The sequence below is a fragment of the Lontra canadensis genome, unplaced genomic scaffold (assembly GCF_010015895.1).
Source record: "Lontra canadensis isolate GAN:19392208 unplaced genomic scaffold, GSC_riverotter_1.0 scaffold181, whole genome shotgun sequence".
In the NCBI taxonomy this organism is placed as follows: Eukaryota; Metazoa; Chordata; class Mammalia; order Carnivora; family Mustelidae; genus Lontra; species Lontra canadensis.
The window spans coordinates 1,051,527-1,078,118 of record NW_022631175.1 but is presented as its reverse complement, the minus strand read 5'-3'; the positions used below and the strand labels follow the sequence as shown (position 1 = coordinate 1,078,118).

At 48.5% G+C, this 26,592-nt stretch overlaps 2 protein-coding genes across 10 annotated transcripts in view; one reads left to right on the top strand and one right to left on the bottom strand.

Moving 5' to 3' along the window:
• RUFY1 (RUN and FYVE domain containing 1) overlaps positions 1 to 13,440 on the top strand; it is a 63,287-nt gene extending 49,847 nt beyond the window's left edge. Inside the window, exons 12-18 of the mRNA XM_032846798.1 lie at positions 3,422 to 3,519; positions 5,543 to 5,662; positions 6,264 to 6,393; positions 8,397 to 8,491; positions 10,634 to 10,682; positions 11,760 to 11,837; positions 12,907 to 13,440. Coding sequence (XP_032702689.1) covers positions 3,422 to 3,519; positions 5,543 to 5,662; positions 6,264 to 6,393; positions 8,397 to 8,491; positions 10,634 to 10,682; positions 11,760 to 11,837; positions 12,907 to 13,050 — 714 coding nt within the window. The 3' untranslated portion in view covers positions 13,051 to 13,440. The remainder of the gene's footprint in view (positions 1 to 3,421; positions 3,520 to 5,542; positions 5,663 to 6,263; positions 6,394 to 8,396; positions 8,492 to 10,633; positions 10,683 to 11,759; positions 11,838 to 12,906) is intronic.
• Positions 13,441 to 16,377: 2,937 nt separating this feature from the next.
• On the bottom strand, positions 16,378 to 25,830 carry HNRNPH1 (heterogeneous nuclear ribonucleoprotein H1). Of its 9 annotated transcripts, none has more exons than XM_032846804.1 (14): positions 25,183 to 25,306; positions 24,568 to 24,696; positions 23,149 to 23,304; positions 22,794 to 22,937; positions 21,140 to 21,278; positions 20,025 to 20,203; positions 19,871 to 19,942; positions 19,681 to 19,814; positions 19,398 to 19,533; positions 18,940 to 18,999; positions 18,758 to 18,847; positions 18,003 to 18,095; positions 17,502 to 17,551; positions 16,844 to 16,899 (listed from the first exon to the last, which is right to left on the bottom strand). In XM_032846804.1, exons 2-13 carry the CDS (start codon positions 24,662 to 24,664, stop codon positions 17,502 to 17,504), a joined length of 1,350 nt encoding a protein of 449 aa, XP_032702695.1. In that variant the 5' UTR covers positions 24,665 to 24,696; positions 25,183 to 25,306; the 3' UTR covers positions 16,844 to 16,899. The 9 variants fall into 9 exon arrangements, with proteins under 9 accessions (XP_032702691.1, XP_032702693.1, XP_032702690.1 ...); XM_032846805.1 differs by having other exon boundaries at positions 18,788 to 18,847; XM_032846800.1 differs by lacking the exons at positions 17,502 to 17,551; positions 25,183 to 25,306 and adding an exon at positions 25,806 to 25,830 and having other exon boundaries at positions 16,378 to 16,899.
• Between the last annotated feature and the right edge of the window lie 762 nt (positions 25,831 to 26,592).

The following is a 26,592-nucleotide window of genomic DNA, read 5'->3' as shown; positions in this document are numbered from 1 at the left end:
GGGAGGTCCCAGGCTAAATTTATTAAAACAAAACAAAACACAAGTGGATTTCCTAAATGGGGGTTACATTGGATTTATAGGTTAACTTGAGAAAAAGTTTACCTCTGTAGCATATAAAGTCATTCCATCCAGGAGAATGGGGTGGATTTTCGTTTAGTCAAATAATTCTTTTTTCTCTTTTTTGTCCTTTTTACTGGGTAAGAGTCTTGCATTTTCTCCAGGTGAGTTCCTGTATAGTAGTCCTTGTTGCTCATGTGACCAGTGCCTTATTTTGGCTTCATCATCAGGTTAGGTCTTACTGGTATAGAAAAGAGCTTGTGTGTTTGCAGGCCTGATCTTCTGTTAGCCGCCTTGCACACCACCGGGGCTGACAGTTCCTCACTTGATCCTCCTGCCTTTAGGTGTAATTGTTCACATCATTGGCAAATAGAGTTTAATCTCTTTACCCTCAATTTTTGTTTCTTAGCGCATTGGCCAGGCTTTCTAAGACTACATTACACAGTGGCAGAAACAGTGAGCAGACTTGTGGTCCCGCTCTTAAAAGAATTGCATCTAAGTTTCTCCATTAGCTATGTGCATGCTCCATGTTTGCTGTGTGATCCTCAGTGAGTTAAGGAACATAACTTCTGTTTCTTGTTTGCTTAGAAATTTTATCATGAATGAGTGTTGAATTTATTAAATGCTTTTTTCCCCTATATTGTATCTATTTTGTTGTTGTTGTTTTTAAGATTTTATTTATTTATTTGAGACAAAGAGCACAAGCAGGGGGAATGGCGGAGGGAGAGGGAGAAGCAGGCTCCCTGCAGAGCAGGGGAAGCCTGATGCGTGGCTCGATCCCAGGACTCCAGGATCATGATCGGAGCCGAAGGCAGTGGCTTAACCAACTGAGCCACCCAGGTGCCCCACTGTATCTACTTTAATAATCATATTCTTTTTTTTCCCCTCTTATTTGTGTTGTAGTTTATATTAACATTCCTGGAATCCTACTTGATTACAACATATTTAAATATACTCTTGATGCTATCAGCTAATATTTTATAGAATACATTAGTTTATATTTGAGATGGAGTTCTAGTTACCTTTCCTCTTACTAACGTTATTTGCCTTCAGAATCAAGGGTGAGCTGGCACTGTGAGCTTTCGTGCTGTCTCAAAGCTCTCTTTCTCTGCAGTAATTCATACAAGGTAGCAAGGGTCTAGTCTCAAAAAGTTTTGAGAACCCACCTATGTTATAGGATTCACCGGGGTCTGAGGCTTTGGGAGCAGGGGGTCTTTGATGAGCATTTCTGGTTATTAAATGCTCGCTGACCCTACTTGTGCATTCTGTCTCTTCTCAGGAGAATTTGGTGTATTTTTCCCAAAATGTATCTTGTTTAGGTTCTCAAATGTTTTAGCTCATGGTTGTTGATAATGTTCTTTTACAATGTTTTTAAAACTCTTTCGTGCAAGGTTTCCTTACTTGCATTTTCTGTTATCTTTATTCTTGCCGGAAGTGCATCTTCTCTAGTAATTAAGAGAACCACCTTTTTTCCCTAATACTCTGCACTGTTGATCCATGTCTTTTGTTGATTTCCAGCCTTCCTTTTATTATATTCTTTCTGATTTCTTTGGGTTTTCTTTTTTTTAAGATGTTATTTATTTGTTTGATAGAGATACAGTGAGAGAGAGAACACAAGCAGGGGGAGTGGGAGAAGGAGAAGCAGGCTCCCTACTGAGCCAGAAGCCAAAGCAGGACTCCATCCCAGGACCCCAGGATCATGACCTGAGTGGAAGGCAGACGCTCAGCCACTGAGCCACCCAGGAGAGCCTTCTTTGGGTTTTCTCTCTAGTTCCTTTTTGGCTGTTGAAATGCATGCTTAGCTCATCTGTTTTAGCTTCCCCCCTAAAAATAAAAAATGTCATTTGGGGATGCCTGGCGGGCTCAGTAGAACGTGTGATTCCTGATCTCAGGGTCATGCCAGGGGGAAGAGTTCACTTAAAAAATAAAAATAAATAACAGACATGCTATTTAAAGTTAAAAAATACCTGCAGATGCTAATTTAGATGTCGTCCTCAAATTTTAACAAAAATATCATCTAAGAAGCACATTTTTCACATCTTAGCATCTCTAAAATCTAGATGCACCTCACAGTCAATGCCTGACATGTTCCAGGTAACAGGTTTTTCTTTCTTAGTGGTGTAGAAAATTAAGACACGGGCGCCTGGGTGGCTCAGTGGGTTAAGCCGCTGCCTTCGGCTCAGGTCATGATCTCAGGGTCCTGGGATCGAGTCCCGCGTCGGGCTCTCTGCTCAGCAGGGAGCCTGCTTCCCTCTCTCTCTCTCTGCCTGCCTCTCTGTCTACTTGTGATCTCTGTCTGTCAAATAAATAAATAAAATCTTAAAAAAAAAAAAAAGAAAAAGAAAATTAAGACACACCTTACGTGCGTCTTCAGTACCATACAGTATTGCATGGTGTTTTCATTAGCTTTTACCTCTGAGTATTTCATAATCCTTCCTCTGGTTTATATTTTTAGCTTAGTAGCTTTAGTAATACGCCATTTAGTTTTGTTAACAACATACGAGTTGTTTTTAGTCATTCTTTCATTGTTGATGTCTAATTGTATCACGTTACTCTCCAAGAATACATTTTCTTGGGAATTTATTAGGACTTCCTTCTGACTTCAGCCTTTCTGTACCCTTTTCTTTTAAAAGAGTCTCTTGTAGTCACACAGGAACATGGTGCTTTTTGCCCTGCCTGGTCCCTCAGTACCTGCATTGGCTTAAACCCTGGATTCAGAAGTCACATAGGCGCAGGTGTGAACGTGCTGCCCCATGCACGTGCGCCAGTCTCCCCACCCGGCGTTTTCTCTGACTCTCCCTTTGCCTAGAGAAGGGGGGCTAGCGACCCCTGCCAGGGCTGGAGAACTCACATGTGCGCTGGGCATGTGGGAACAGCTCAGTGACGCTGTCAGATCCCACTCTGAAGTTCCTTTTTAAAAAGGAACGCAGAGGGGCGCCTGGGTGGCTCAGTGGGTTAAGCCTCTGCCTTTGGCTCAGGTCACGATCTCTGGGTCCTGGGCTCGAGCCCCGCATCGGGCTGTCTGCTCAGCGGGGAGCCTGCTTCCCCTCCCCACGCCTGCCTCTCTGCCTACTTGGGATCTCTCCCTGTGTCAAATAAATAAAATCTTTAAAAAAAAAAAAAAAGGAACATGGACCTTTCATAGAGGAGAGCTCACTGCTTCCTTCTGCTCCTTTCTTTCTGTTGATAAAACTGGGCACTTCAACCCAGTTTGTCTTCCAGGGCTGTGGGGAAGAGCAGCAACCAATGAAATGCTCCTAAAAGCGAGGTGAAAGTACAGGGTGAAATCACAGCTGCTCATAATCCTGAGCAGGTAAGGCGGTGAGAGAGTGGCAAAGTGTGACCCCTTTTCTTGCCTTGGCAGAGTGCAGAGAGCTGTTTACAGCAGAAGGATGAAGCCATCACATCTTTCGAAGAAAAAAACAACCAAGTTATGTCCAACATGAAACAGATGGAAGAAAGGTAATCCGTCCCCCTGACAGATACCCCCTAGAAGGTAGGGATATTCTCTGGACCTGGAACCTCTCTTAGAAGTACAGACAGCTGGGGGTGATGGTCCTTTGGGATCCTAGTCTTGCTGAAAGGGGCTGATTCCCAGCGCTAAGTGTGTATTCCCGTAATCAACTTTTGGGTTCTTGTATCATATCGTAATCGGGATCATACCAATACAGTGAGGTCCTTATCACGGTCACATTTCCACATCAGTCAGTAGTGGATCACAAGAGTCTGAAAACAGACTCACATGAATATGGCAACTGATTTTCTTACAAAGGTGCAAAGGCAGTTCAGCAGAGCAAGGAAAGTCTTTTTAATAAATGATGTTGGAACAGTCAGACATTCATAAGCAAAAAAATGTGAATCTCACTCTATACCTCATGCCTTATACAAAAATTAACTGGAAATGCATCATAGGTCTAAATGGAAAACTTAAAATTTCGAACTTTTAGAAGAAAATGTCGGAGAAAATGTTTGTGGCCTTGGGTTAGTTGAAGAGATCTTAAACGTGACATGAAAGCCTGGGGTCCATGGGAGAAAAATTTGATAAATAGGACTTTATCAAAATATGAAACTTTTGTTCTGTGAAAGACACGGTTAAGAGAATAAAAAGACCTGTTACAGGGACACCTGGGTGGCTCAGTGGGTTAAGCCGCTGCCTTCGGCTCAGGTCATGATCTCAGGATCCTGGGATCGAGTCCCGCATCGGGCTCTCTGCTCAGTGGGGAGCCTGCTTCCCTCTCTCTCTCTCTCTCTCTCTGCCTGCCTCTGTCTACTGTGATCTCTCTCTGTCAAATAAATAAAATAAAATCTTTAAAAAAAAAAAAAAAAAAGACCTGTTACAGTTTGGGAGAAAACTTTTGCAGATGACATAACTGACAAAGTACTTGTATCCAGAATGTATAAAGAGCTCTCAGAACTCAACAAACAATCCAGTTTAAAAATGGACAAAAGGCGGGGCACCTGGGTGGCTCAGTGGGTTAAGCCTCTGCCTTTGGCTCAGGTCATGATCCCAGGGTCCTGGGATCGAGCCCCGAATCGGGCTCCCTGCTCAGCGGGGAGCCTGCTTCCTCCTCTCTCTCTGCTGCCTGCCTCCCTTGCCTACTTGTAATCTCTGTCTGTCAAATAAATAAATAAAATCTTAAAAAAAAAAAAATGGACAAAAGGCTTAAACAGACACCTCCCCAAAGAGGACATACGGATGGCAAACCAGCGCACAAAAACGTTCAGTATCCCCAGCCAGCAGGGACGTGCGTGTTACAGTCACGGTGGGGGCTGCTGCGCACCTGTTAGAAGAGCTAAGTATCTCTTCAGCGACACCACTGAATGCTGACAGGACTCCAGAGTGACCAGAACGCCCCTGCAGTACCGACGGGACTACCAAATGGTACAGCCACCCCGGAGAACAGTCTCTTAAAGCTAGACATCCCCTTACCAGAGGACCCCACAGCCCCTCTCCTGGGTGTGTGCCCGAGAAGAGTGAAGGCTGATGTTCACACAGACCAGAGGTTTAGATCAGGTCTGTTCATTGAATTACCAAAACTAGAAGTGAATTGGATGTCTTTCATCACTGAAGGAAGAACAACCTGGCACCCTATACCATGAAGTAGTACTCAGCCGTCCGAAGGAATGAGCCACCGACACAAACCTGGAGTGACCATGCTGAGCGAAAGAAGCCAGGCTCAAGAGGTTGTAGGAGGCATCATTCCATTTCTAGGATGTTCTTGAACAGACAAAGCCATGGTATTAGCACCACAGTAGTTGCCAGGGTTTAGGGGTGACTCCAGAGGGCAGCACTAGGGAGCTTTCCTGCTAACGGCGCTGTTGTCCCCAGATTGCTCCTGACCGCTACGGTGGTTACACGAGTCTCTCCGTGCGCTAAACCTCGGAACAGTTTTACTGTGTGTGTTTTCAAACCCCAGCAGCAAGAATGTGAACAGATGCTGCCCTCAGCCTCCTTTCTCACACAGACCTGGTTCTTGGGGTGCAGGTTACAGCTCTCGGAGAGGGCGCGGCGCGGGGCAGAGGAGCGGAGCCACAAGCTGCAGCAGGAGCTGGGCGGCCGGACTTCCGCGCTGCAGCAACAGCTCTCCCAGCTGCACGAGCAGTGGTAGGCGGGGCCGGGCCTGGGGGGCGCGGGGGGCAGCTCCCTATTGGGCACAGGCCCCGTCCCTCCTGAGCTTATCCCTACAGAGGCTGGAATCAGGGTGTGTGTCGGGCCCCATGAAGAGAAATGCCAGTGTCCCCCTTTTTTAAGTGAGAGTGCTGGTTCAGGGGGTTCGGGAACGTCCCAGGGCCACTCAGCTGGTGAGAGGAGTGCGGGAGCTTTTTCTGCCCCCACCCCCGGCCCTCCAGTGGGAGCTGCCTCTGGGTTGGAAAAAAGCAGAAGACACTTTGCAGTCTCTCCCCTCAGGTCTCCACCTTGGTAGAGGATCCCCCTGCTGTGGTCCTAAGTGTTTCGAGACCCTTCTTCGTCTGCTCATGTGTTGTCGAGTGCATGTCCACCCTGCTCCCCCTGATGGGGTCCTGGTCTCCCCTCTGGAGGGGCAGGTGGCCCTGCCGGAGAGGGAGCTGATGGGTTTAGGTGTGTGTGTGGCACTTCTGATTCCTGTCAATGCCCCATTTCCCGGGCAGAGAACTGGGTTGGACATTGTGCATTTTCCATGCACCTCTCCCACTAAGACTAACTCAAGTTCATTTTGGGAAAACAGCTCGAGTCTAGAGAAAGAGTTGAAATCAGAGAAAGAGCAGAGACAGGCTCTTCAGCGAGAACTACAGCAGGAGAAAGACACTTCTTCTCTACTCCGAGCAGAACTACAGCAAGTGGAAGGATTAAAAAAGGTAAGGCAGCTGTCGGGGGAGGGAAAGAGCTGCTGGCGTCTCCAGGAGCCCCGGGCCACACGGAGGCCCCTCAGCCCCAGCCAAAGCCACCCTGTAGAGCCTCTGCTCGAGGCAGATGGTGTATGCACACCAGCCACTTGGGGAGCAGTGCAGTGAGGAGAATAAAACAGGGAGACACCCCGTAGCGGCGGCTGTGGCCTGGGAACCGTGCCAGGGAGGCCTAGTCGAGGGACGAGCAAGGGCCAGCTGTGCGGAGAGGCGAGCATAGGACGGCTCAGGCAGACTGCAAGAAGCATGAGGGTCTGTCACGGTGAAGGAGCAAAGAGCAGGGCTGTGAGGCCGAGTCATGGCGCACACAGGAGGGAGGCATTGGGAGCTGCCGCCTCAGACGGGCAGACTGATCGCGGACCCCCAAAGACATGCAAAGGGATTTGGATCTTCTCCAGAGCTCAGTAGGAAGCTAGCGGAGCCGGTTCATTTTAGGAAGGTCCACCAGCTCCTGGGGGGAGGGGGGCTCACAAGAGGGGAGCAGTAAGCACGAGCACTTTCTGAGTGCCAGTCCACACCTTCCCTCAGAGTGACTTGGCCACTCTGCCCAGGGTCGGGTATCCTGGTTCCCCAGAGCCATCTGGTCCTGGGCCACCCCTGGGAAGCCAAGTGAACCAAAAGCCTCCCTCTCCCCTAGACGAGACCCGAGTCTCGTCTCTCCCTGGAGTCACCTTAGTCCTCTGGGGAAGGTGAGGCCTGGCAAAGCTTCAGAGAGTGCGAGGGGGTTGGGGACCCAGAGCAGCATCTTGGTCTGCTCACAGAACTAGGCCTCCCGGGGAACCCAGGCAGGCTGCAAGGTCTCCCCTGAAGGCAGGAGGTGCCCACAGTGCTGGTGGGAGCCGGCTGTGGCCTGGGCTGCCCCGGGGTGGGTCTGGCCTCCGTAGCTTCTCCCGGTGGGACCTGCACGCCATCCACACACCTGCGGAGGCTCCTTGGAGATTACATTGTGTTGAGCATGGTGGTGGGTACTGCTGTGTGGTCTGAATGGGCGCACAAAGAGCCTTTGATCCTGTGGGAACATGTCTAATAGCCTCTCCTGGGGGAGCCCAGTGGGCCAGGGGTAGAGACCACTAGGTAGGGGAGACGTTCCTCAAGAGCTCTCAGTCTCTGAGGGGAGGAAAAATGGAGGGCAGAAGAGGACTTCTAGAAAGTTCTGCATCTTGCCTCCTTTTTTCCACTTCAAAATTTCACTTTGGTCAATGATTTGAATTGTACCCCCCCCCCGCCTTCGCACTTAAGTACACAAACGAGAACACATGTGACGTCATCAGGGTGCCCTTGAGCTCCTGTGTCTCCAGGCTCTGGGGCAGAAGGCTTAGGGGGCAGTTGGGAGGGATGTGCCCACCACTCAGGCCTAAGCCCTGTTGCTTCCTGTCATCAGCCCTGAACCCCAAATCACTGTCCTGGGTCTTTGTCAGGGCCCTCACCAGCTCGTGTCCTCAAGGGTCACTGGCCCCAGATTACAGTGTTTATCAGCACGTGAGCTTCACTTCCCACACACGCTCATGGTCTCAGTGCATGAGCTCCCACATCCTGGCCTTCATCAGCCTCGTTTGTTCATTCTCAAGAAGTTTCAACCAGCCCTTTCCAAAACATTTATTCAAACGAGCCTTCACTGTGCAGGTGTCCCCCACTTGCGCATAAGGCTCCTCTGTGCATGTTCTGAAGCTGTTCTCTGTTTACACAGCCTTTTAATGGCAACTCAGATGGGCAGGGGTTTCGTCGTCCTATGCAGGTGACTGCTTTGCACGTAGCTGTTCTCCTGTCCCATGTCACTGTCCCTTCTTCAGGTGCCCATTCTGGAGAAACAGGCTAGTGAGAAGTAATCCATGAAATAACCCCAGCTCGAATGAGATTAACACAACAAAAACTGCTTTTTGCTCTTGAAAAACATTCTGACCTGCTTGTCGCTGCAATTAGATGAGTGTGTCAGGCCTCTGGTTGGTTGATTTTAGGAGCTGCGGGAGCTCCAGGACGAGAAGGCGGAGTTGCAGAAGGTTTGTGATGAGCAGGAACAAGCCCTCCAGGAAATGGGCCTGCACCTCAGCCAGTAAGCCCACCCCCTCCCCTGCCACCTGCATCATGACCACTGGACCTGGCCCCTGCCCAGAATCACATCAGCCTGCCCACCAGGCCCCAAACCGAGTTCTGCTGTCCGAGGTGGTAGGGGGTTGTGGTCAGGCAGGAGGCCGGCCACGTGTTCGAGGGCCACCCCCGGGAAGTGAGGCCTTGCAGACACAGTGCCGGTTGAACTAATGAATTAGGAAGTCCCTTCTAGTGAGCCCTCCTGTTCACTAGATCAGCCTCTAGGTCCTAGGCGAGTCCCCTAGGGGGGACGGCAGCGGGGTGCTCGCTGGGCCCACAGTCAGACGGGGGGGCTTCCACCTGCTGTAGTGGAAGCAGTCACCATCTCCCCTTCTGGATATTTGTGCCCACCAGCATCTGTCTGTCTGTCCTGCCGGGTGCTGCTGAAGGAGCACAGACCTTGGTCCTTGTCTCTACCTTGACCTGACAGCCCTCCTCCCCGGGGTTCCCGTCCTGCCAGGTTGCTCTGGCGGTCCAATAGGTCACACTGCAGATTGTAGAATTTGCTCATTTGTTTGATGTTTGTGTTTTCAAAGCCACTGGGGAGCTTTATTTTCCTTAGGAGTCAGGACTCCTGGTTGCAGAGGGACAGAAATCCAACTCAGACTGTCTCAAGGCAAAAAAAAAAAAGCCATAGGGACTCAGTCTGTCCCTCCTCCTCTGCCGTCTTATCTGCTGCTCCCTCACTGGTGGCTGGCCCCTAGCAGAGTCTCTTCTGGCTTCTGCCCCAAACACAGTGACTGGAGAGATGGGGGTCTCGTGGGGCCTGTGACCAGAAGAGGTCCAGACACGGGGACCAACAGAGAAGTGGCTAGAAACACGATGCAGCAGCATGCATTCTCAGTCAGACTGGGCTGGGCTTGTGTTGAGGACTGTGACGTGGGTGGGGATCCCCAAGGAGCCTTCTTGGTGTTTCCTCCCTGCCTCATGCTCTCTTCTCTCCATCTTGCAAGCCAACACCAGGTGACAGAAGGACAGGGCTCCCCTCAGATCCCTCCACCAGCTAGACGCAGCTGCCCAGTTTCTCTCTCTGGGCAGCATCTGGCTCCTTCCCAGGTTGTGTTTTCCAGGGACCTGCCTGCACGTTCAGGCTGCCGTCTTGACCTGGGGTCCTCCAGTGTCTCCCCCCGGACAGCTTCTAGTTCTGTCGGGATGCAGGCCTGTCTCTGAGCTGCTCGGGGCGGACCAAAGATCCCGATGCTCAGTTTCCCGGTCCTCGCCTGGAAGTCTGTGTCTGTGTCTCAGAGCCCTGCCACTTTGACCCTTCGGTTGATCCAGTGACAGTTTAGGCCGACATCACCCAGACTGCAAATCCATCAAGTTTGCGTTTTCTCTGGTTTAATTCCGCCAGTGTGGACCATGCTTAGTCCTGTGTTCTAGGTGGACAAGTAAGGAATTGTTCTTCCCCTAACAAGAATGGAGCAAGAACAAGGGAGCCTGTCAGAGCAGGACTGTTCTAGAAGGAGCAGGCAGCCCAAAAGGAGCCAGGGGAGCCCTGCAGATTCGGGTGCCTGCCGTAGGGGAGTCCCTGCAGCCCCTTTTAGGCACATGTCCCACGCAGGAATGGTGGCCCAGAGAATCCAGGAACCTGATTTTTAGGAAATTATTCCTAAAATTTAAAGATTTTATTTACCTGTTTGACAGCAAGGAGGGAACACAAGCAGGGGGATCGGCAGAGGGAGAGGGAGAAGCAGACTCTCCACTGAGCAGGGAGCCTGACACAGGGCTCCATCCCAGGACCTCAGGATCACAACCTAAGCCAAAGGCAGACGCCTAACAAAGCTACCCAGGCATCCCTTCCAATTTTTAAATGGTTGTAACTACTTCAAAGTCTTTTTAAACCTTGCAGGCTCAACAGTCTGTCTTGGGACCCCGTTTGGTCCACAGGCTCCGCCTCAGAGCACAGCAGACATGAGCCAACATGATGAGTTGACTCTGGGATGGTAAAAGGCAGAAAGCATGTTCTGGAACAGCTCCTGTGCAGGGCTGCTCTGTCCTGCTCCCAGTCACCCTCCCTAAGCCAGCTAGTCCGGCAGTGGCAGTGGGCTTGCCGAGTTCGAGAGCCTCTCACAGCCATAAATCATCTTTATCTCTTTTTTTTTTTAAGGTCAAAGCTCAAGATGGAAGACATCAAAGAAGTGAACAAGGCGCTTAAGGTACTGGATTATTAACCCTGTCGGCCTCAGAACCCCTGTCCCCGGCTTAGAGAGCTCATGCTACTGCCCTAGGTGCCCGGGTTCTCCAGAGTCAGGGGAGGGTGTGCCCCAGAGGCATCCAAAAATGCTGCTGAGCTATGGGACCCGGGGACAGGTGACACTGACGGCAGCGAGGCCCAGCCGGGAGCCTTGGTGCTGATTCCAGCCTCTCGGCCCTAGTTGGGACAGTAGGCCTAGGTCACAGGTGCCCAAGTGAAGAGCGAAAAGTAGCCAAAGAAACCCAGGGATTTTTAAGCAGGGAGCATGAGACCTCTCCCTGCAGGTGAGGGGCCCGTTCGCGAGGATGCCCGCCACCCAGGGAGAGCGGGAACGTGTGGACCAGGTCACCCGGTGCGGGCGCCAGACTGGCCAGCTGGGGGTGCAGATGGGAGAGGGAGGGGCAGCTCAGAGAGGAGGGACAGCTCACCTGCAACAGGCAAGTCCGCTCTCCCCTGGATCGGAGACCCTAGCACCCGCCCGGTCGGGGACGATGGACTGTCCTAGCCACTTGCAGCAGCCTGGACATAAACTTGGCTGCACTCGCTTCCCCTGCCTTGTACCTGGAAAACTCCTTGAAGGCAACTGCTGTGAGCAGCATGTTTTCCATCCCTGCCCCGCCCAGATGTGTCAGACAGCGACAGCAAGTGGCACCACAGGGATGAGCTGTCGGGCTTTGCGCTGCAGCTCCTAAGGTCACTCTGTCACCAGGAAGGTGATGGCCGCCAGATGCCAAGGAGCCAGAAAAGCTTATCAGGCCTTTGGCCCCTTTGAGCACCCCGTCTCTCCGGCTGAGTAAATGGCCCATCCTCTGTCCTTTAGAAAGCTCTCCAGAGACTCCGGTCCCACCTCCCCACATTGTGTTGAGGGGTGGGGGCTTAGCATATGGACCAGGGCCTCCCCCCTCCCCCATCTACGATCTGCAGCACCAGAGCTCCAGCCCCTCCAAAGACCCTGATGGTGGGCAGTCAGAACATGGCTACGGGGCCATCAAGAGCCGAGCTGGAAAATGGAATTCTGTTGTGGTCTTTCCCCCTGCAGGGCCATACCTGGCTGAAGGATGATGAAGCCACAAACTGTAAGCAGTGTGAAAAGGAGTTCTCCATCTCCCGGAGGAAGGTACATGGGGTGGCCCTGCACCAGCTCCCACACGGCCTCCCCTTCCACCCTTTCCCGTGGGACCGGGGCCACTGCATGACCATGGCACTCGCTGGTTTGCTGGCCCACACAGATGGCTTCCCAGCTTGTCCATCCTTTCAAGGATGGGCAGATTTCTTTGGGAGTTGGGGCTGCTCATGTACAGAGCATAAAGGTTCATTGTCAGCAACAGGACCAAAACCTGGTTAAATGAGGCAAAAACAATCCAGAGAGAACCTGTGGTTGACGGGTCTCGGGACAGGTATCCACGTGGCACCTAGAGCTTCCTGGCAACCTGGGCAGGGCCCGTGCCCCCAGGGCCTCGGCCTCTGCCTTCCAGTTCCAGAGCAGGAGGTCCTGCACCCAGCCTTTGGGGCATTGATGGACCAGCTGGGCAAGACAGGAGCAGGACACGGATACCTAGCAAAATTGGAAACCTGTACAGCCCACAAAGTACCCAACCCCACACCGTGTAGCTGTGCATTCTCCCCTGTCCGCGTCTCGTCAGGCCTCTCTGGAAAAGAAGGAAAACTCCCCTATCCTGGCCTGTGCCTCACATTAGGTCCAGAGGTGGAAACCGCCTCCTGAGACGGCCTTTGAGATCAGGTGCGCGCCCAAGGCCTGCGGGAGGTTAGGGCCTCACAGTCCCCACACCTGAATGGCCTGGCCAGGGTCCTGCCTGTTGGCTACTGGCCAGTTGGCAGAAGCTACGTGGACGCTTGCCTCCACCTTGTCTCCTCCATGCCCAAGGCTTCTGCAGCGCCTGCACAAAACCAGCCTTGCCCAGCAGGAGGCACTGGCCACGGAAACTTGAGTTTCCAGCAGGCGCAGGGATGACAGGGAGTGAAGCAGGGCTCTTCATGCAGCAGCTTGGGCAAGACGCGTTTTAGGGCCTTAACCGCACACCCTCCACCCACACTCTACATGGAGGAGCCAAAGTCTACAAAAGGACCCCTTCCCAATGGACTCCAGCTTCTTGGGAAGGATTCCAAGGGCGTTAGGCAAACAGAGGCACCTGGCCCACCCTGACTGCCCGTCTTGTGTCCTCCAGCACCACTGCCGCCACTGTGGCCACATCTTCTGCAACACATGCTCCAGCAACGAGCTGGCCCTGCCCTCCTACCCCAGGCCAGTGCGCGTCTGCGACAGCTGCCACACCTTGCTCCTGCAGCGCTGCTCCTCCACCGGCTCCTGAGCGTTGGAGGGTTCCCCGGGAGCTGACGGGGACTGACGGGGGCTGGGCGAGTCTGCTGCCAGAGGGAATCACAGGAAGGACTCCACTCCTCGAAGGGTCTGCCAGGGAGGCACGCACCTTTCCAGAGCGTCTGGATCGAAACTCTTCCTTCTCCCTTGGCCGCATCACCAGCTTTGGCTCCCACGTAACTTCAGGATTTTGCTACTGTCATTTTTCACTTTTCACACAGTTGAGTGGTTTTCCAGCAGTTGCACTAGTGTAGTGAGCACCCCGTGCCCCTCCTCCCCTGCCCACACTGTGCCTTCCCTGCTTCCAAGTCTGGCCATGTCACACCCTTGTGAATGCATCTCAAGATCTGCAATAAAATCCTTTATTTTTCACTCTGGTGCAGAAAATGTCAGCCTCTGCAGGAGGCCTCAGACCCACCCCGTGTCCCCCGTGTCAGGACAGGCCATTACCTCCACCAGTAGGCACAGAGGAAGTGAGCTTACCCCCACTCGGCTCAGAAGGTGTTCCTTTAGCCACAGGAAGCTGACCCAGAGACGACAGAGCTTCGTCTAGCGCACTCCAGGTGGCGTTACCTGTGGGAAGCACCTGCCAGGCATCCATTTTTCCAAGCAGTGCTGGACAGGCAGGGGTCAGCTGTGGAAACAGACTCCACGCATGCTCACCCCCACGTGACGGGTCCAGGTCTTGAATGTTCAGGTGAAGGAACCAAACTAGTGCCATAGTGCTGTCCAGACTAGTCTGTCCCGTCTGCGGAGCCTTGGTCAACTCCCCTTGCTCACTGCCCAGTGCCTCACCCCTTCGTGGGCTTCGACCCACTGCCTGGCTCAGGAAGGTTAGGTCCCAGGATCTGCAGGCCCAGCTCCAAAGCCATCTTCCTTCCGGGCTGGTTTTCCCATCGAAGCAGGAAGAACATGGCATTAAGAGCAGCTGCCAGGGGTGCCTGGATGGCTCAGTGGGTTCAAGCCTCTGCCTGCAGCTCAGGTGGTGATCTCAGGGTCCTGGGATCGAGCCCCGTATCGGGCTCTCTGCTCAGCAGGGAGCCTGCTTCCTCCTCTCTCTCTGCCTGCCTCACTGCCTACTTGTGATCTCTGTCAAATAAATAAAATTTTTAAGAAAAGAGCAGCTGCCAGAGGCCCCCTCTCCCCTTCCATCACTTCCTCTAAGCAGCTTTTTAAAATCTCATCCAGGAACCAGCTTTTCCAAAAATGCTTAACGTGCTGCTGCACTGCCCCCAGCTGGTGTAGCAGTAGAAGTCAGTACCTTGTTTTCAGTGCACCCAATTTGGATTCCAGCTTGCTGAGGAGCCTTAGGCACGTCACTTCACCTCTGGCCTTAGCGCTCATCTGCACACAGAAAAGCAAGCAGGAGACACCGCACTCCTAGGACTGTTCAACTCAGTGGGATGTTCCCACCACAGCGCTGTGCTCAGTGCTCTTCCCTGTATCATAACCAGTTTTCTTCTCCCCTCCCTTCCCCACCCACAAGCAACAGATGGCCAACAGGTATCCCTCTGCCACGAGGAACCAAATATTTATTTAGCTGCTTGAGACAGAACTTTTCTCCTCACACATCAGACATGCCCCTGGACTTTGGAACCCTCAGGCTGACAACCTTCCTGAGTACCGAGGAACCACAGATGGCCTGGGGCAGTGCTGCTCGTGGACACGCACAGGGCCATTACCCAGGGACAGAGATCACCTGAGAACGCGAACTCCCAGCAGCATCTGGAGGTCCTGGGCCCGGGTAGCAAGCACCCGGAGGGTTCTGAGGCAGGTCCGTCCAGAGCATGAGGTTCCAATGCACCAGAATGGCCCAAGACTCACTCTGCAGAAGCCGCATGGTTCTGCTCAGCCTTCCTCCCCACGCCTCTAGTTAAGTCCCTCCTCCTCTTCCATCTACAGGCCTTTTCTCAACACAGATTAAAGAAGCTGAAGGACCCAGGGAAGGAACCCTCCTGGGGCCTTCTCAAGTGCAACATGTTGTCAGTTCCACAGACCCTGAGCAACCCCGCCAAGATCCCAGGGGCAGTTTTAGGTCGAGAACACAGCTGAAGACCAAATGCTCCGATGTGCCTCCCCCCAAAACGGTTGCTCTAAACCAGACCAGCTAGAGGACACATGACAAGTCTAACCCTCCCATACCCCAGCCCCACTGCAGACCTTTCCCCTCCACCACGCACGAGAGCAGTGCCCCCGTGCCGAGGCCATGGAGCAGGGCAGGGTCTGCAGGGCCCGTGGCACGTGCTTGTGCAATGCTGCCTTGTGCAACGCTGCCATGTACAGACGCGTAGTAGTCTCACCCGAGATCAAAGGGGAGAATCTTGAGCACTGTCCGTGAAAAATGGATTCAGATCCTCAATTTGGCTTATTAAGCTTCAGTCTTTAGTGGAAGATCTACTGAAGGGTCTTTGGAGAGGACACCTTTAAAAGGTGCTTAATGCCAGCTACTCAGAGGTCTACCAAAACAAATGGTTTTCAATTACTGAATTAAACTAGTCCTTGCTCAGAAATGCAACTTAGTAGTCTACCTCAGACACTATAAGGAATGAATTCTGCCCAAAGTGGACCTGATCTTTAGCTATCAAAAATAGGACCAAAAGACTCCACTTGAAAGCCATTTGTAAGCTAGCTCCTAGAACCCTCCCCCATGCCCCATGTAAGCAAAACTTCAGAGGTGCCACTGGAATGGGAAGGTCACCTACCTAGTGAGTTCCCCCCACCTTGCCTCTGGCACTGCCTTCTCAACCATGCCTGCCACGGGCATCTGGGGACATGCAGATCATGCAGTACAATAGTGCCACCTCTCCCTGGGTTTTGTGCAAGCGCTTAGCAAGTCAAAAGGACTGCGTTAGGTCCTGTGCAGCCAGGCCAAACACACAGCCCTTCCACAAGGGCCCCTAAAAGCTACGTTTACCTTCAGTCCCACCGGAGGGAAGAGGAGTCGGCCGACATCTACACAACAGCCTCGGCTGCGGAGCCTCTCTGCCACAGCCAGAGACGTGGGCCACTGTCACCTACGCCCCAGGCAGGAAGAGAGCACCAAGAAACAGTCCACATGACACTGAAGCACAGACAAGACAAAGTGCAGTTTTTAAAAGGAAGATTTATTTGACAAGTTTCACTTAGCGCAATACACCTAAAAAGGAAATCACGATACAAGGAAAGGTTTAAATCAAGGCCTCAGAATTTCATACAAACACCAAGACCAAAATCCTAACGTATGGTGTTGCGTCTCAAAGTCTCCCATTAACTTAAAAAAAAAAAAAAAAAAAAAAAGCTTCAACTTACGTGCCTTAGAGGTTATTAAATGAAACTAGAATTAACAAACATGCCAAATGTGTTCACTTTTAATTGTAGACACAGCTCCTATATTGAGTTTTACAAAAAAAGCATGTCTTTCAACATGCATCCCAACAGTGTTCAATGTAATGTAGAAGAGCAACATTTAACATAATTCAACTGCTTTAACCTAAATACACTTGCTGCTTAAGTACATCCTACAATAGAACTAGAGAAAAGCTGAAAATTGTTTAACAGTTATAGTTTACTCAGTTGTTACATCCTAGATGAATGTTTGTGTTCAAAAATACTGAACCTCAAGTCTTTTAAAACAATCCTGATTTCCACTTAGAATAAGCATCAATCACAAGCTTGTATTGCAAAACTGTTAAACTTTGTTTCTTTTAAAAAAACGGTGACCAAGAGTCAGTGATCAGGATCAGTTACATTCCCCATCCACCACTCATACTGGACATGCTAGACATCCCTCCCATTCCGTTCACGCCCACAGATGCTCGGCTTCCGCTACTGTAGTAGCTGCTGTTCACTGCTCCTTGGCTGCCTGCAGAGAGAGCGATGCGACAAGTCAGCAGAATCATCAGGTCATCAGCCAAATAAAATATAGCATTCCAAGAAAAAGTTTAAAAAGTATACGAGTACAAATGGCTGCTGTCCAAGTGGCGAGAAGCATGTTTGGGAAAGGGGACTCCCGACTCCAAACAAGTCTCAATTAACCCCTTTTCTCTGCAGTACCAACTTGCCAGACTCTTGTGCTACCATTTAATTGGATGCTTCAGGATCAACACAGAAAATTAAGTTTAAAGGAAAACTAGTGTTTTTCAAAAATTGCAATATTACTTCATGTTGTTTTTAAAGCTAAGCAAGGCATTTTAAAAAAAAAATTTACCATAAACATTCACAATGTGTCCATCGAATGGCATATATATGAATAGGGAGGACAGGGGCAGTCTCTTGCTTTTCCTACTGAGGGTGGGCAGGGAGTGAGACAACAAAAGCTGGGACTAAAGGCAACTCACTGTGCCCAAAATGGCAGCCTCCATGGAGTTAAGTCAGAGCCATTGACTGCTATAGAAATAGTGTTATTACAACATATCAGTATTTGCTATTGGGAATTTAAATTATATTTTTTGAGAAAATATTTACCTATGCAATGTTTGATTGAAAATCACTGGAGTTTTCCTGTAAAACTTGGTCTGCAAAAGGATTTTGTAGGGTAAGACTATAATACCAAAATCACCATTCTTTAGACCAATTGAAAAAAAATAAAAAGCAATCCTAGGATAAAACTGACTAGTAAATACGGTCCTAAACCCAACCACCATTCTACTATTTAAAAGTCTCCCTCCATCTAAAATGGATTTAATGCTAATCAAAAGAAAAAAAAAATCAACAGTTTAATTTTTTAATAAATGGAGGCAGATGTTTGCTGGCTCGACATTATTCCAAGTTGCAATGACTAGTTTTAATACATAGAACACTTCCCCCTCCCAATGATTGGTGCTGAAAATTAAGCTATCAAGAACAAGTTACATTTGGATCAAAAGCAAACATTAACCCAGTTTCGCCAAAAAGGTGCCTGCATATTCCCCAAACTAAAGAAACCTGCCTAAAACTTATTTCAAGTACATAAAAAAACACACTTACCATATCCACTCATGCTGCTCTGGCCACCGTAGCCGCCTCCATAACCACCACTCAGCTGCTGACTGGCTGGGCCGCCGTAACTGGACTGGTTTGCTGTTAAGTTAAGAGAACATTAGGACCTTGTTCCATATGTAATGTGGTACCTGGTGGTACCGGGCTTGTTAATTCTAAATCTATGATTTTTCCAGTCGACCTCCTATCACTACAACCCTCTGCCTCCTCCTGCCTATTGCCTATGACCAAACTACCTTTCTACCCATATGAACTAAACAAACATTTATAAACCAAAAGGCCAACAGTATGCACATCAGCAGGACTAAATCCACGATTCTCTAAGTAGAGGCATTTTGAGAACACCTTAGGATACTGCTTAAATGGATTTAGTGGGGCTTTCCCCCCATAATTTGATAGGTCATACAAGGCTATCACTAAATGCCTAATTATGCCCAATTAACCATGCCCAAAACTTTACTGACCTTGTGCTTTTAACTAAATATTCATTTTAAACTTCTACTTCATACTTAAGACAATTCAACTAGTTTCTGCAGTTCCCTCCCCCAAAACTACTTAAAACTAGTTATCTAAACAGTTTTAACTCAAAAGAATTTAAATAAGCCAGACACAAAATTCAAATTGAAACCTCTTTGCTTAACTTAATTATGCTAAACTCATTAAAATATAAATTAACTTAACTTACATAATCGACTTATATAGATATAAACGTTTTGGTTTTTAAAAAAACTAACGATATTTACACAAGCCCATGCCTCCCATCATTTGGCTACCATAAGCACCACCGCTTGCTCCTGCTGTAGAATTCAAGAAGAGTTCTACATATCTGTGTTCTGAAATGAGAGAAAAGGTATACAAGGTTAGCTTAAAAAAAAGACACTAAAGTGATATTTACACAAACCCATGCCTCCTAGCATTTGGCTACCGTAAGCACCACCGCTTGCTCCTGCTGTAGAATTCAAGAAGAGTTCTACATATCTGTGTTCTGAAATGAGAAAAAAAAAAGTTTGAAAGTGTTTGTTGGTGAAAGAAGATAAGCACTTAAAGTTCTTAAACAATATGTGAATTTCAATACTTTTGGTTAAAAAAAAATTCTAGCTGCTTCTCAGCTAATTACACTGGTTTCAAAAACCAGCTGATTTAAACATTCACCTAAATTGCTTTAAGTTTGCCAATTAAGGATATACTTCAAAGACCAGGTTATCACAAACCCCTTTTCACAATCAGACTAATTTCTAAAACCCACATGCTTTATCAACACACACCAAAAAACTAATCCATTGTTGGAGAACGTATTTCTCATACATCCTTACTATTTATCACAAACCTTGGTCACTCAACCGTCTGTTAGAGAGACCCCAATATACTTAAAACCACACTTACGCATATTTGCTTTGTCTTTTGACATCGCTGCCACAGCATCTTCATGAGTCGCAAACTCGACATCTGCTTCACCAGTTACTCTGCCATCAGGACCAATTTCAATATGTACTCTCACAGGGTTGAGCGGTGAAAAAAACTAAACACAAGGTATTTCAGAGAACGAAGTCAAAGATCTACCATTACAAAAAAGCACCATTTACAACCTACTGTTTCACTTAGATTAAGAACCACATTTTTACTGCTATCCTGAACCAGACAACTGGTAAGTTTATCCTACACTTACATTATAAATGTCGTTCTCAGTAGCTCTGTAAGGTAATCCCCTCATGTGTACACAATGTCCTGTTGTGCTCTGGAAAGTAGAGCCACCATCCCCGTATCTGTGATCAGACATTCCTGAAAAACAGTAATTGAGGTCTAGATTGACGAGAGTGTAAGCATCCTTCAGTTGAGAAATTCAATTCTTACCTTACCTCTTCCAAATCTATCCGACCCAAATCCATAGCCATCATTATAGCCATTATAATCATCATAGCCTCCATAACCTGAAAGACAGTAAGTACAATCAACCAAATGAAAACAGTTACAGGAGAACAGATCTTATGATGCCTGCATGTCCTCACGTACCTCCACCATAAGCACCACGCCTCATCCGTTCAAAGCCAGCTCCCCTGCCAATGCTGTTATACCCTCTGCCAGCTCCAGGTCTGTCATAGGGACCTGGCCGCTGCATGGCCATAAGTTTTCGTGGTGGATCATAGTGAGTTCTAACTTCAGCTCGACTGCTCTTAAAGATTTCGATATACCTAAAGCATTGTTCATGAGGGAAGGGGATGGGGAAGGGAGAGAGAACATTAGTCCATTTCATACAGGTATTTAGTTACACAAGAAAACAATGTAGTCATAGCCATGAAACTGACTAATATTTAAAGCCAGATTTCTTATATTTGCATAGGCAATGACCAGAAATTCACTCAATTGTAAGATTTAACATAAAATTCATAGAGTAAAACTCACTCCTCAGAGGCAGAGCCCAACCTTAGGGGTAGAGAGGAGTACTAGAAATAAATGTCTTAGGAGGGAAAGAATTCCACTCAACTTTGAACATTTCAGCTCTTAAATCCATTGGCAGTATGTGTAGCAAGTGGGCTAAAAAGCCAGCCTCCACCAACAGTCTAGCCCACACTACACATTTCCTTTCGCCAATAATACCCCAGGCCTATGCTTTTAGTAGGAATCAGCATAGGTAAGCGCATGCTTCAATGAAAAATAGTCACAAGCAAAGAGAATAAAACCTTTTGTGACAATTTCTTGAAAGCTATGCTTATTAATACATATGCAGAATATTTATACAGCAAGAAAAGTTTGTTGCATTTCAACTTTAAAAACAAGATCAGAAAGTATCACATTTTCTTATGGTAATATTAATTTACTGGGTGGGTGTTATTACAGCTAAAGCCAGGTTTGCATTAACATTTGTTTAAAGCCATAGTCTCTCAACTCTACTGTTTAGAATTAGGAATCTTGCAATATTGTCAGGGAGATCAAATTAACTGGGGACAATTTTAAAACCTAAACTTTCATCTCAATGCATTATGGGACTTTACACAGGAAATTTGAAAATTGTGGCAAAATATTAATTGGGACTAGAAAATAGATTTCTTCCTTCTAAGCAGAGAGAATATGGATTTAACTGTTTACCATAAGAAAAGTGACAAATCCAACCAACCATCCATCCCCACCTGTGCCCTATTCTTTCCTTGTGTTTCTTTAGAGCCTTTTCAGCTATTTCCTGTGAAGCAAACTGCACGAAGGCCTCCCCCGTACTCCTCCCCTGGAAGTCCACCGGCAATGTTATCCCATTTGGCACGATTTCCAACCCTTCAACCCAAGGACAAATAACCCCAGTAGGGGGGCAATATTAACATCACAAGCCCAGAAATGATTCTTCTTATAGCTTTAAATAAACCAGAATTTTAACTTTAGGCGAATGGTATGTTTTCAACAAGTACTCTTTACATATGCATTGTAGTAATATGAAGTTCCATTATTACAAAGTATAACTCAATTCTTAACACACCCCATGGCATAGTATGCAAAAACAAAAAAACAAAAAACAAAAACACTTGAAACACAGGATGCATTAAGAATTCAACAATTAACACTCTAATCTATGCAAAATAATGTTGAGAATTACACATGAATTTAATAAAGTTTCAAGCATTAAATACAACAGTTACTAAACTTAAAACACACCTTTTACCTCATTTTATATTTCAATGTTTTAAGTTAGTGGAACTTCAACTTTTTTTTAAAAATTACACATTTAAACATTTTATATACAAATTGAAACATAGCTTTAAGTCATATAATTGACAAACATACAATCTAAACTTTCCAACAAACAACTGATCTACACAGCACAATCATGCACTCTTATGCTCTAACAGTAGTTATGATTCACTTCTGGAAATTCCGTCTATGAAAAATCCTTTCCGTGGATACATTCCCAAGCTTACAAAAAGGGCTTAAAGCACTTTCCTAGAAGATATGAAATTATGTTCATATTTAACGTTGACAGATAGCATTCAATTCTCACCAATTTAGACAAAAACAATCAGAACAGACTTGATTTCAAAAATTCTGGCAAAATATTAGGACTTGATACATATCTAAGATTTTATTACATACTACACTGAACCATGAAAGGATTTGTTCTTAATTCCACTTTATCACATTAATATAGTTACTTAAAATAAGATTTAACATTCTGCTAAACATGCAATTTTATCAGCTCTTCAGCATAAAAACATTCAAATACTTTAGGCCCAGAGTAATTTCAAAACACTTTATGTATTTCAGATACTTAGACTATATTTAAACTACTCCTACATTAGACTGACTTTTAGTTAAGTTCATATAATTCCCTGTCTAAACCAACCCTAAAAGTTTTTTTTTTTTCTCCCACAAAGAGAATTAGACCATCAGAGACATTTCTGGGCCCACGACCCAATGTGTCTTAAGACACAGGCACTTGCCAGAAATAACAACCTAATACTAATCTAACGTTAAGGGATCTTACCTTTAACTTGAAGTACCTTGCTGAACAGCATTGTGAGGAAAGTAGTTAAGCTGTTGAGGACAATCCTCAAAGATCTACTCTGAACTACAAACACTAAATACAAGCAAAGTTAGCATTTTGGAAGTACTTAATTTCCACCTTTAAGATGGGCTTAAATTATTTGAAGGTCTCCAGGAAGAAGAAAACATTTAATTCATCTGCATAAACTCATACCTGTTTAAGTATCTAAGCTAATGGACTTTAAGGTCTATTAAGTCACATGTTGCCAGAAGCTAGCCAGAACTCACTGCTCAGCATCAAACACAACTACATACCTGAGAAGAACTGAACAATTTCTTCCTTGCTACATCCAAAGGGGAGTCCTCTAAGCCGTACAAAGCCATCATTGGCCGTGTCGGGACTATTTGGACCAGTATGCTTCAACACCCAATCCATTTCAACGTTGTTTGACTTGAATACTGAAAAAGGTGCTTAGAATTAGTCAATTTTGGAAAGTTAGAGAACAAAGTTCAGACTTCCTGGGTCTTTAGATAATCTAGGAAGAGCTGCCATAAACTCCCTTAGCTGACCATTTCCATGCGGTCAAATACCTAAAATTCAGAAGGGGTAAGATAGAGCTCTATGTGTTTAATATTTTATTTACTGTTACTAGGGCAACATAAATCAAACCTTCAACATATCTGTGTCCCATAGTTTCTCTGTCTTTTTTCAGGGCCAATTTGACTTCATCTTCTGATTCAAGTTCAACAAAAGCCTCGCCACTCGGTCTGCCTTCTCTGGTGTAGATGAAACGAATACCTTGAGCCCCATTTTGAATTTTGCAGTCTGGAAAGAAAACAACCGTTAATACAGAATTTAAAACTAAAAAACCACCTCTGGGTGATACAGATGAAACGCCTGTTCACTCCCCTGCTACAAAGCAAGCTACCACAAAGCCTAGATTGACCACAGTACCAACTCACAGGGCCGTCCAGTACTTAAACACTTATCTTCCCCCCAATCATTCTTATTCCCTGGACACCTTCCCATTGTATTGATTTTCTTCACGCAATTTCTTATCAAAGTTATCTCCAAGTCCTCTCCATTGAACATCCAAGTCTGGACTTTCATTTTATGCCATTTTCTGAGTCTGGTTCCAAGTTTTGGTCTGGGGCACTTCATGGTTTTACCTTACTAGCAGCAACATACAATCTCTCCTGTGAATCCAAATTGCAGGGCCAATACTCACCTAAAAGGGGATCAATGTTAGCAAGCTAAAATGCTCCAAGCTGCACAGCTGAAGCCAAACCCAGTCTTGCTCACTGCAGGGTGGCTTCCAGTGTACCTGGTTCTGGTTTTACAGGTCGTTTTCTGTTACCAACGCTAAATTCAGATAGTAAGTCAATCCTACAAGTGTCCTTCCAAAACCTGTAAATTTTTCCAAATATAGCTGTATCACTCTAAACTCATACTAACGATGCGGACGAGGACATCTTGGTAAAAATTATACAGGAAACCTGCATACTGGAAAAAAGCTACGTAGACAAGTGAACTTCCCTGGGCTGCAGTGTCCTCAACTGTGAGCCAGATCAAGAACTAGTGGAGCAAGAACTCTTCACAATTACTCTATCTGGATCAGGAAAATTTTTTGAAATTAGCGACATTTCAACTTTCTGAAGTCGAAAGCCCCGCTTCGGGTACATACCGAAATTGGAAAGTTGTTGTACTTTAAGGATTCGCAAAAGGTTATAAGCATTGTCTGCCCAGTTAGCTGGACAATTTCCCAAGATGGAGAAAATCCCATTTATCCTTCAGAAAAGACAGCCGTACGAAGACCGGTGCTTACAGGCAGGTAAAAAGGACAAAAAATCCACCGGAGAGGCCGCACTCCCCCCACCCCCCAGAGGGCTCGGAGGGCGGGCGGGGCTTTCGCAATTTCCATTGCGTAACAGCGGCCGGCCAAGCGCGAGCCACCCAGCGGGAACGTCTGCCGCCCGCGCCCCGCCAGGGGGCGCGCCCGGCCCGGCCCGCCCGCCCCCCCCGGCCCTACCGCCCGCCCGCCCGCCGGCCAGCCCCGGTGGCGAACTCCCGCCTCCGCTTCAAACTCACCGGAGAAAAACCGCTGCACTTCGTCTGCCGAGCAAGACCAGGGCAAGCCCCGGACCTTCACCACGAATCCCTCTCCGCCTTCGGTGCCCAACATCATCGTCTCCTAGTGCGTCCTGGCGTCCACACAAACTGCAAGGCGGGAGACGAGCGTCAGAACGGGAAAAGGGGCAAAATAGACTGCCCCCCCGCCCTCGAGGCGCCCGCCCGCCCGCGGGGCCCGACGGAGACCCGAGCCCGTGCGGACGCCCGAACCCCGGCGATACCAAAACTCAACACCCCTCCGGCCAGAGGCCGGGCCCCCGAAACCACTCTGGACACCAGGGGCCGCTGCCCCAAGCCGAGGGGGCCCTGGCCTAGCGCCAGCGTGGAGGCAAGGAAATGGCGGCGGCCGCTTCCGCTCCGCCTCCTCCGACATCTCACACAATAGAGTCGACGCGGCCTGCAGGCCTCGGCGGTCCCGCCGCTACTCAGCCAGCTCTTCCTGGATCCAAGCGGCAGCCCGCACCTTGCCAGGGCCCCCCAGGCTCTATAGAGTTCTGGGGGCAGGCGATCCTCGCAAAAATGGCACCCTCGGGGGGGCCCCTGGGCGGCAAACACAGAGCGACAAACACTTACCTGAACACACGACTTCGGCGTGGCTGAGAAGAAATGGCCAGCAAGCGCCTGCGCAACCTAAATAAGGCCCTTTGAACAAGCTCTGCGCACGCGCAGCTAAGTGCCCGCACCGCCCCCTTGAGTCACACAGAGCTGAGACGCATGCGTAATTTCAGGAGCCGGACCCCTACAGCCGGCGTACTATTTTGCACATGCGTTTTGGGCTCATTCCCCTCCCACCTCCATAAACCCGCTGGGCCTTTTTGCGCCTGCGCCAAGCCGCGATTATTGAACTTGGAGCCTCCGCGGTTTAGGATTTAGTTTCATGCGCATGCGTCTTCTTTCAAACCGTTCTCTCGCCTTACCCGCCAGAGTGGGGGAGGGGAATGGCGGCAATCAATTCCCCATGGCGGCCGTATGTAAGGCAGGCCCGAGCTCTGGGTTTGGTGAGGAGGCCGTGTTCCTGCGCCTACCTTAGCCCATTACCCGCGCTCTGGGCGGACCTGAAGAGACAGCTGCTCCCGGCCCTGGCGCTGCCTGCGCCCCATTTCTCCGCAGAGCCAGCCCCTGACCACTTGGGCCTCTCCTGGGGGGCTGCAACACCAGGAGCACGTCCGAGCCGCGTATGCCTCCACTCCCCTTACCTGCCACCGTCGGGCCTGGGGCCCGGACCCGCGCGGGGTCCCCGTGCCTCAGTCCTGTACCCCGCTTTTGCCCTAACGAACTCGCACCCCGCGACTCCCGCTGCGGCGCCCCGGGGTAGGCGGGCCCTGAACGCCGCGGGGCGCTCGCACGAGAAGGGGTGGCCGGATGCCGCGTCCCGCTGCGCCTCGTGAGCGCTAGACTCCGCTCGCCGCAGCGGGTTCCCGCTCAATTCTTCCGAGTCGAACTAGGTACCGCCCGGTCCGTTTCCCGGGCGGAGACACTGGGAGGATGACCCCGGGTCTCCTTGTGTGCGCATGTGGCACAAGGTGAGTGAGTTTCGCGAGTCCCACCAGCACTGTCAAATAAATAATCTTTTTTTAAAATCCTTAAAAAAATGTAATTCTATGATTATCATAGAAAGGCTAGATCAAAGAAAAAGGCAAAATCATTTCTTAGGATAAATTTGCAGATGTAAATTACTCAACAAAAAGGAGCTAAGTCTTTTTGAAGGCCACTAGCAAAGGTTACAGCACTCCACAACCCTCTCTGTGGTGTGTGAGGGTTCCATATCCCCTCTTTTACTGGTACTAAATTTTCCTTTCCACTAATCTTTGCTAATGTGATAAGCCACATCTCTAATTGGCATCTGCTTGAGTCCTAGCGAGTTAGAATAAATGTTATACATTTATAGCCAACTCCCTGGTATATAGACTGTCAGTTTGACTTTTTTTTTTTTTTTTAAGATTATTTATTTATTTATTTATTTGACAGACAGAGATCACAAGT

Excerpts from the sequence above, each read along its gene's own strand:
- HNRNPH1 (XM_032846800.1), bottom strand. The coding sequence starts at position 24,664 with ATGATGTTGGGCACCGAAGGCGGAGAGGGATTCGTGGTGAAGGTCCGG. Across the intron at positions 23,305-24,567 it reads AGTGCAGCGGTTTTTCTCCG|ACTGCAAAATTCAAAATGGG; the intron begins GTGAGTTTGAAG and ends TTTTCTTTCCAG. Across the intron at positions 19,815-19,870 it reads GTCGGATAGATTTGGAAGAG|ACCTCAATTACTGTTTTTCA; the intron begins GTAAGGTAAGAA and ends TCGTCAATCTAG.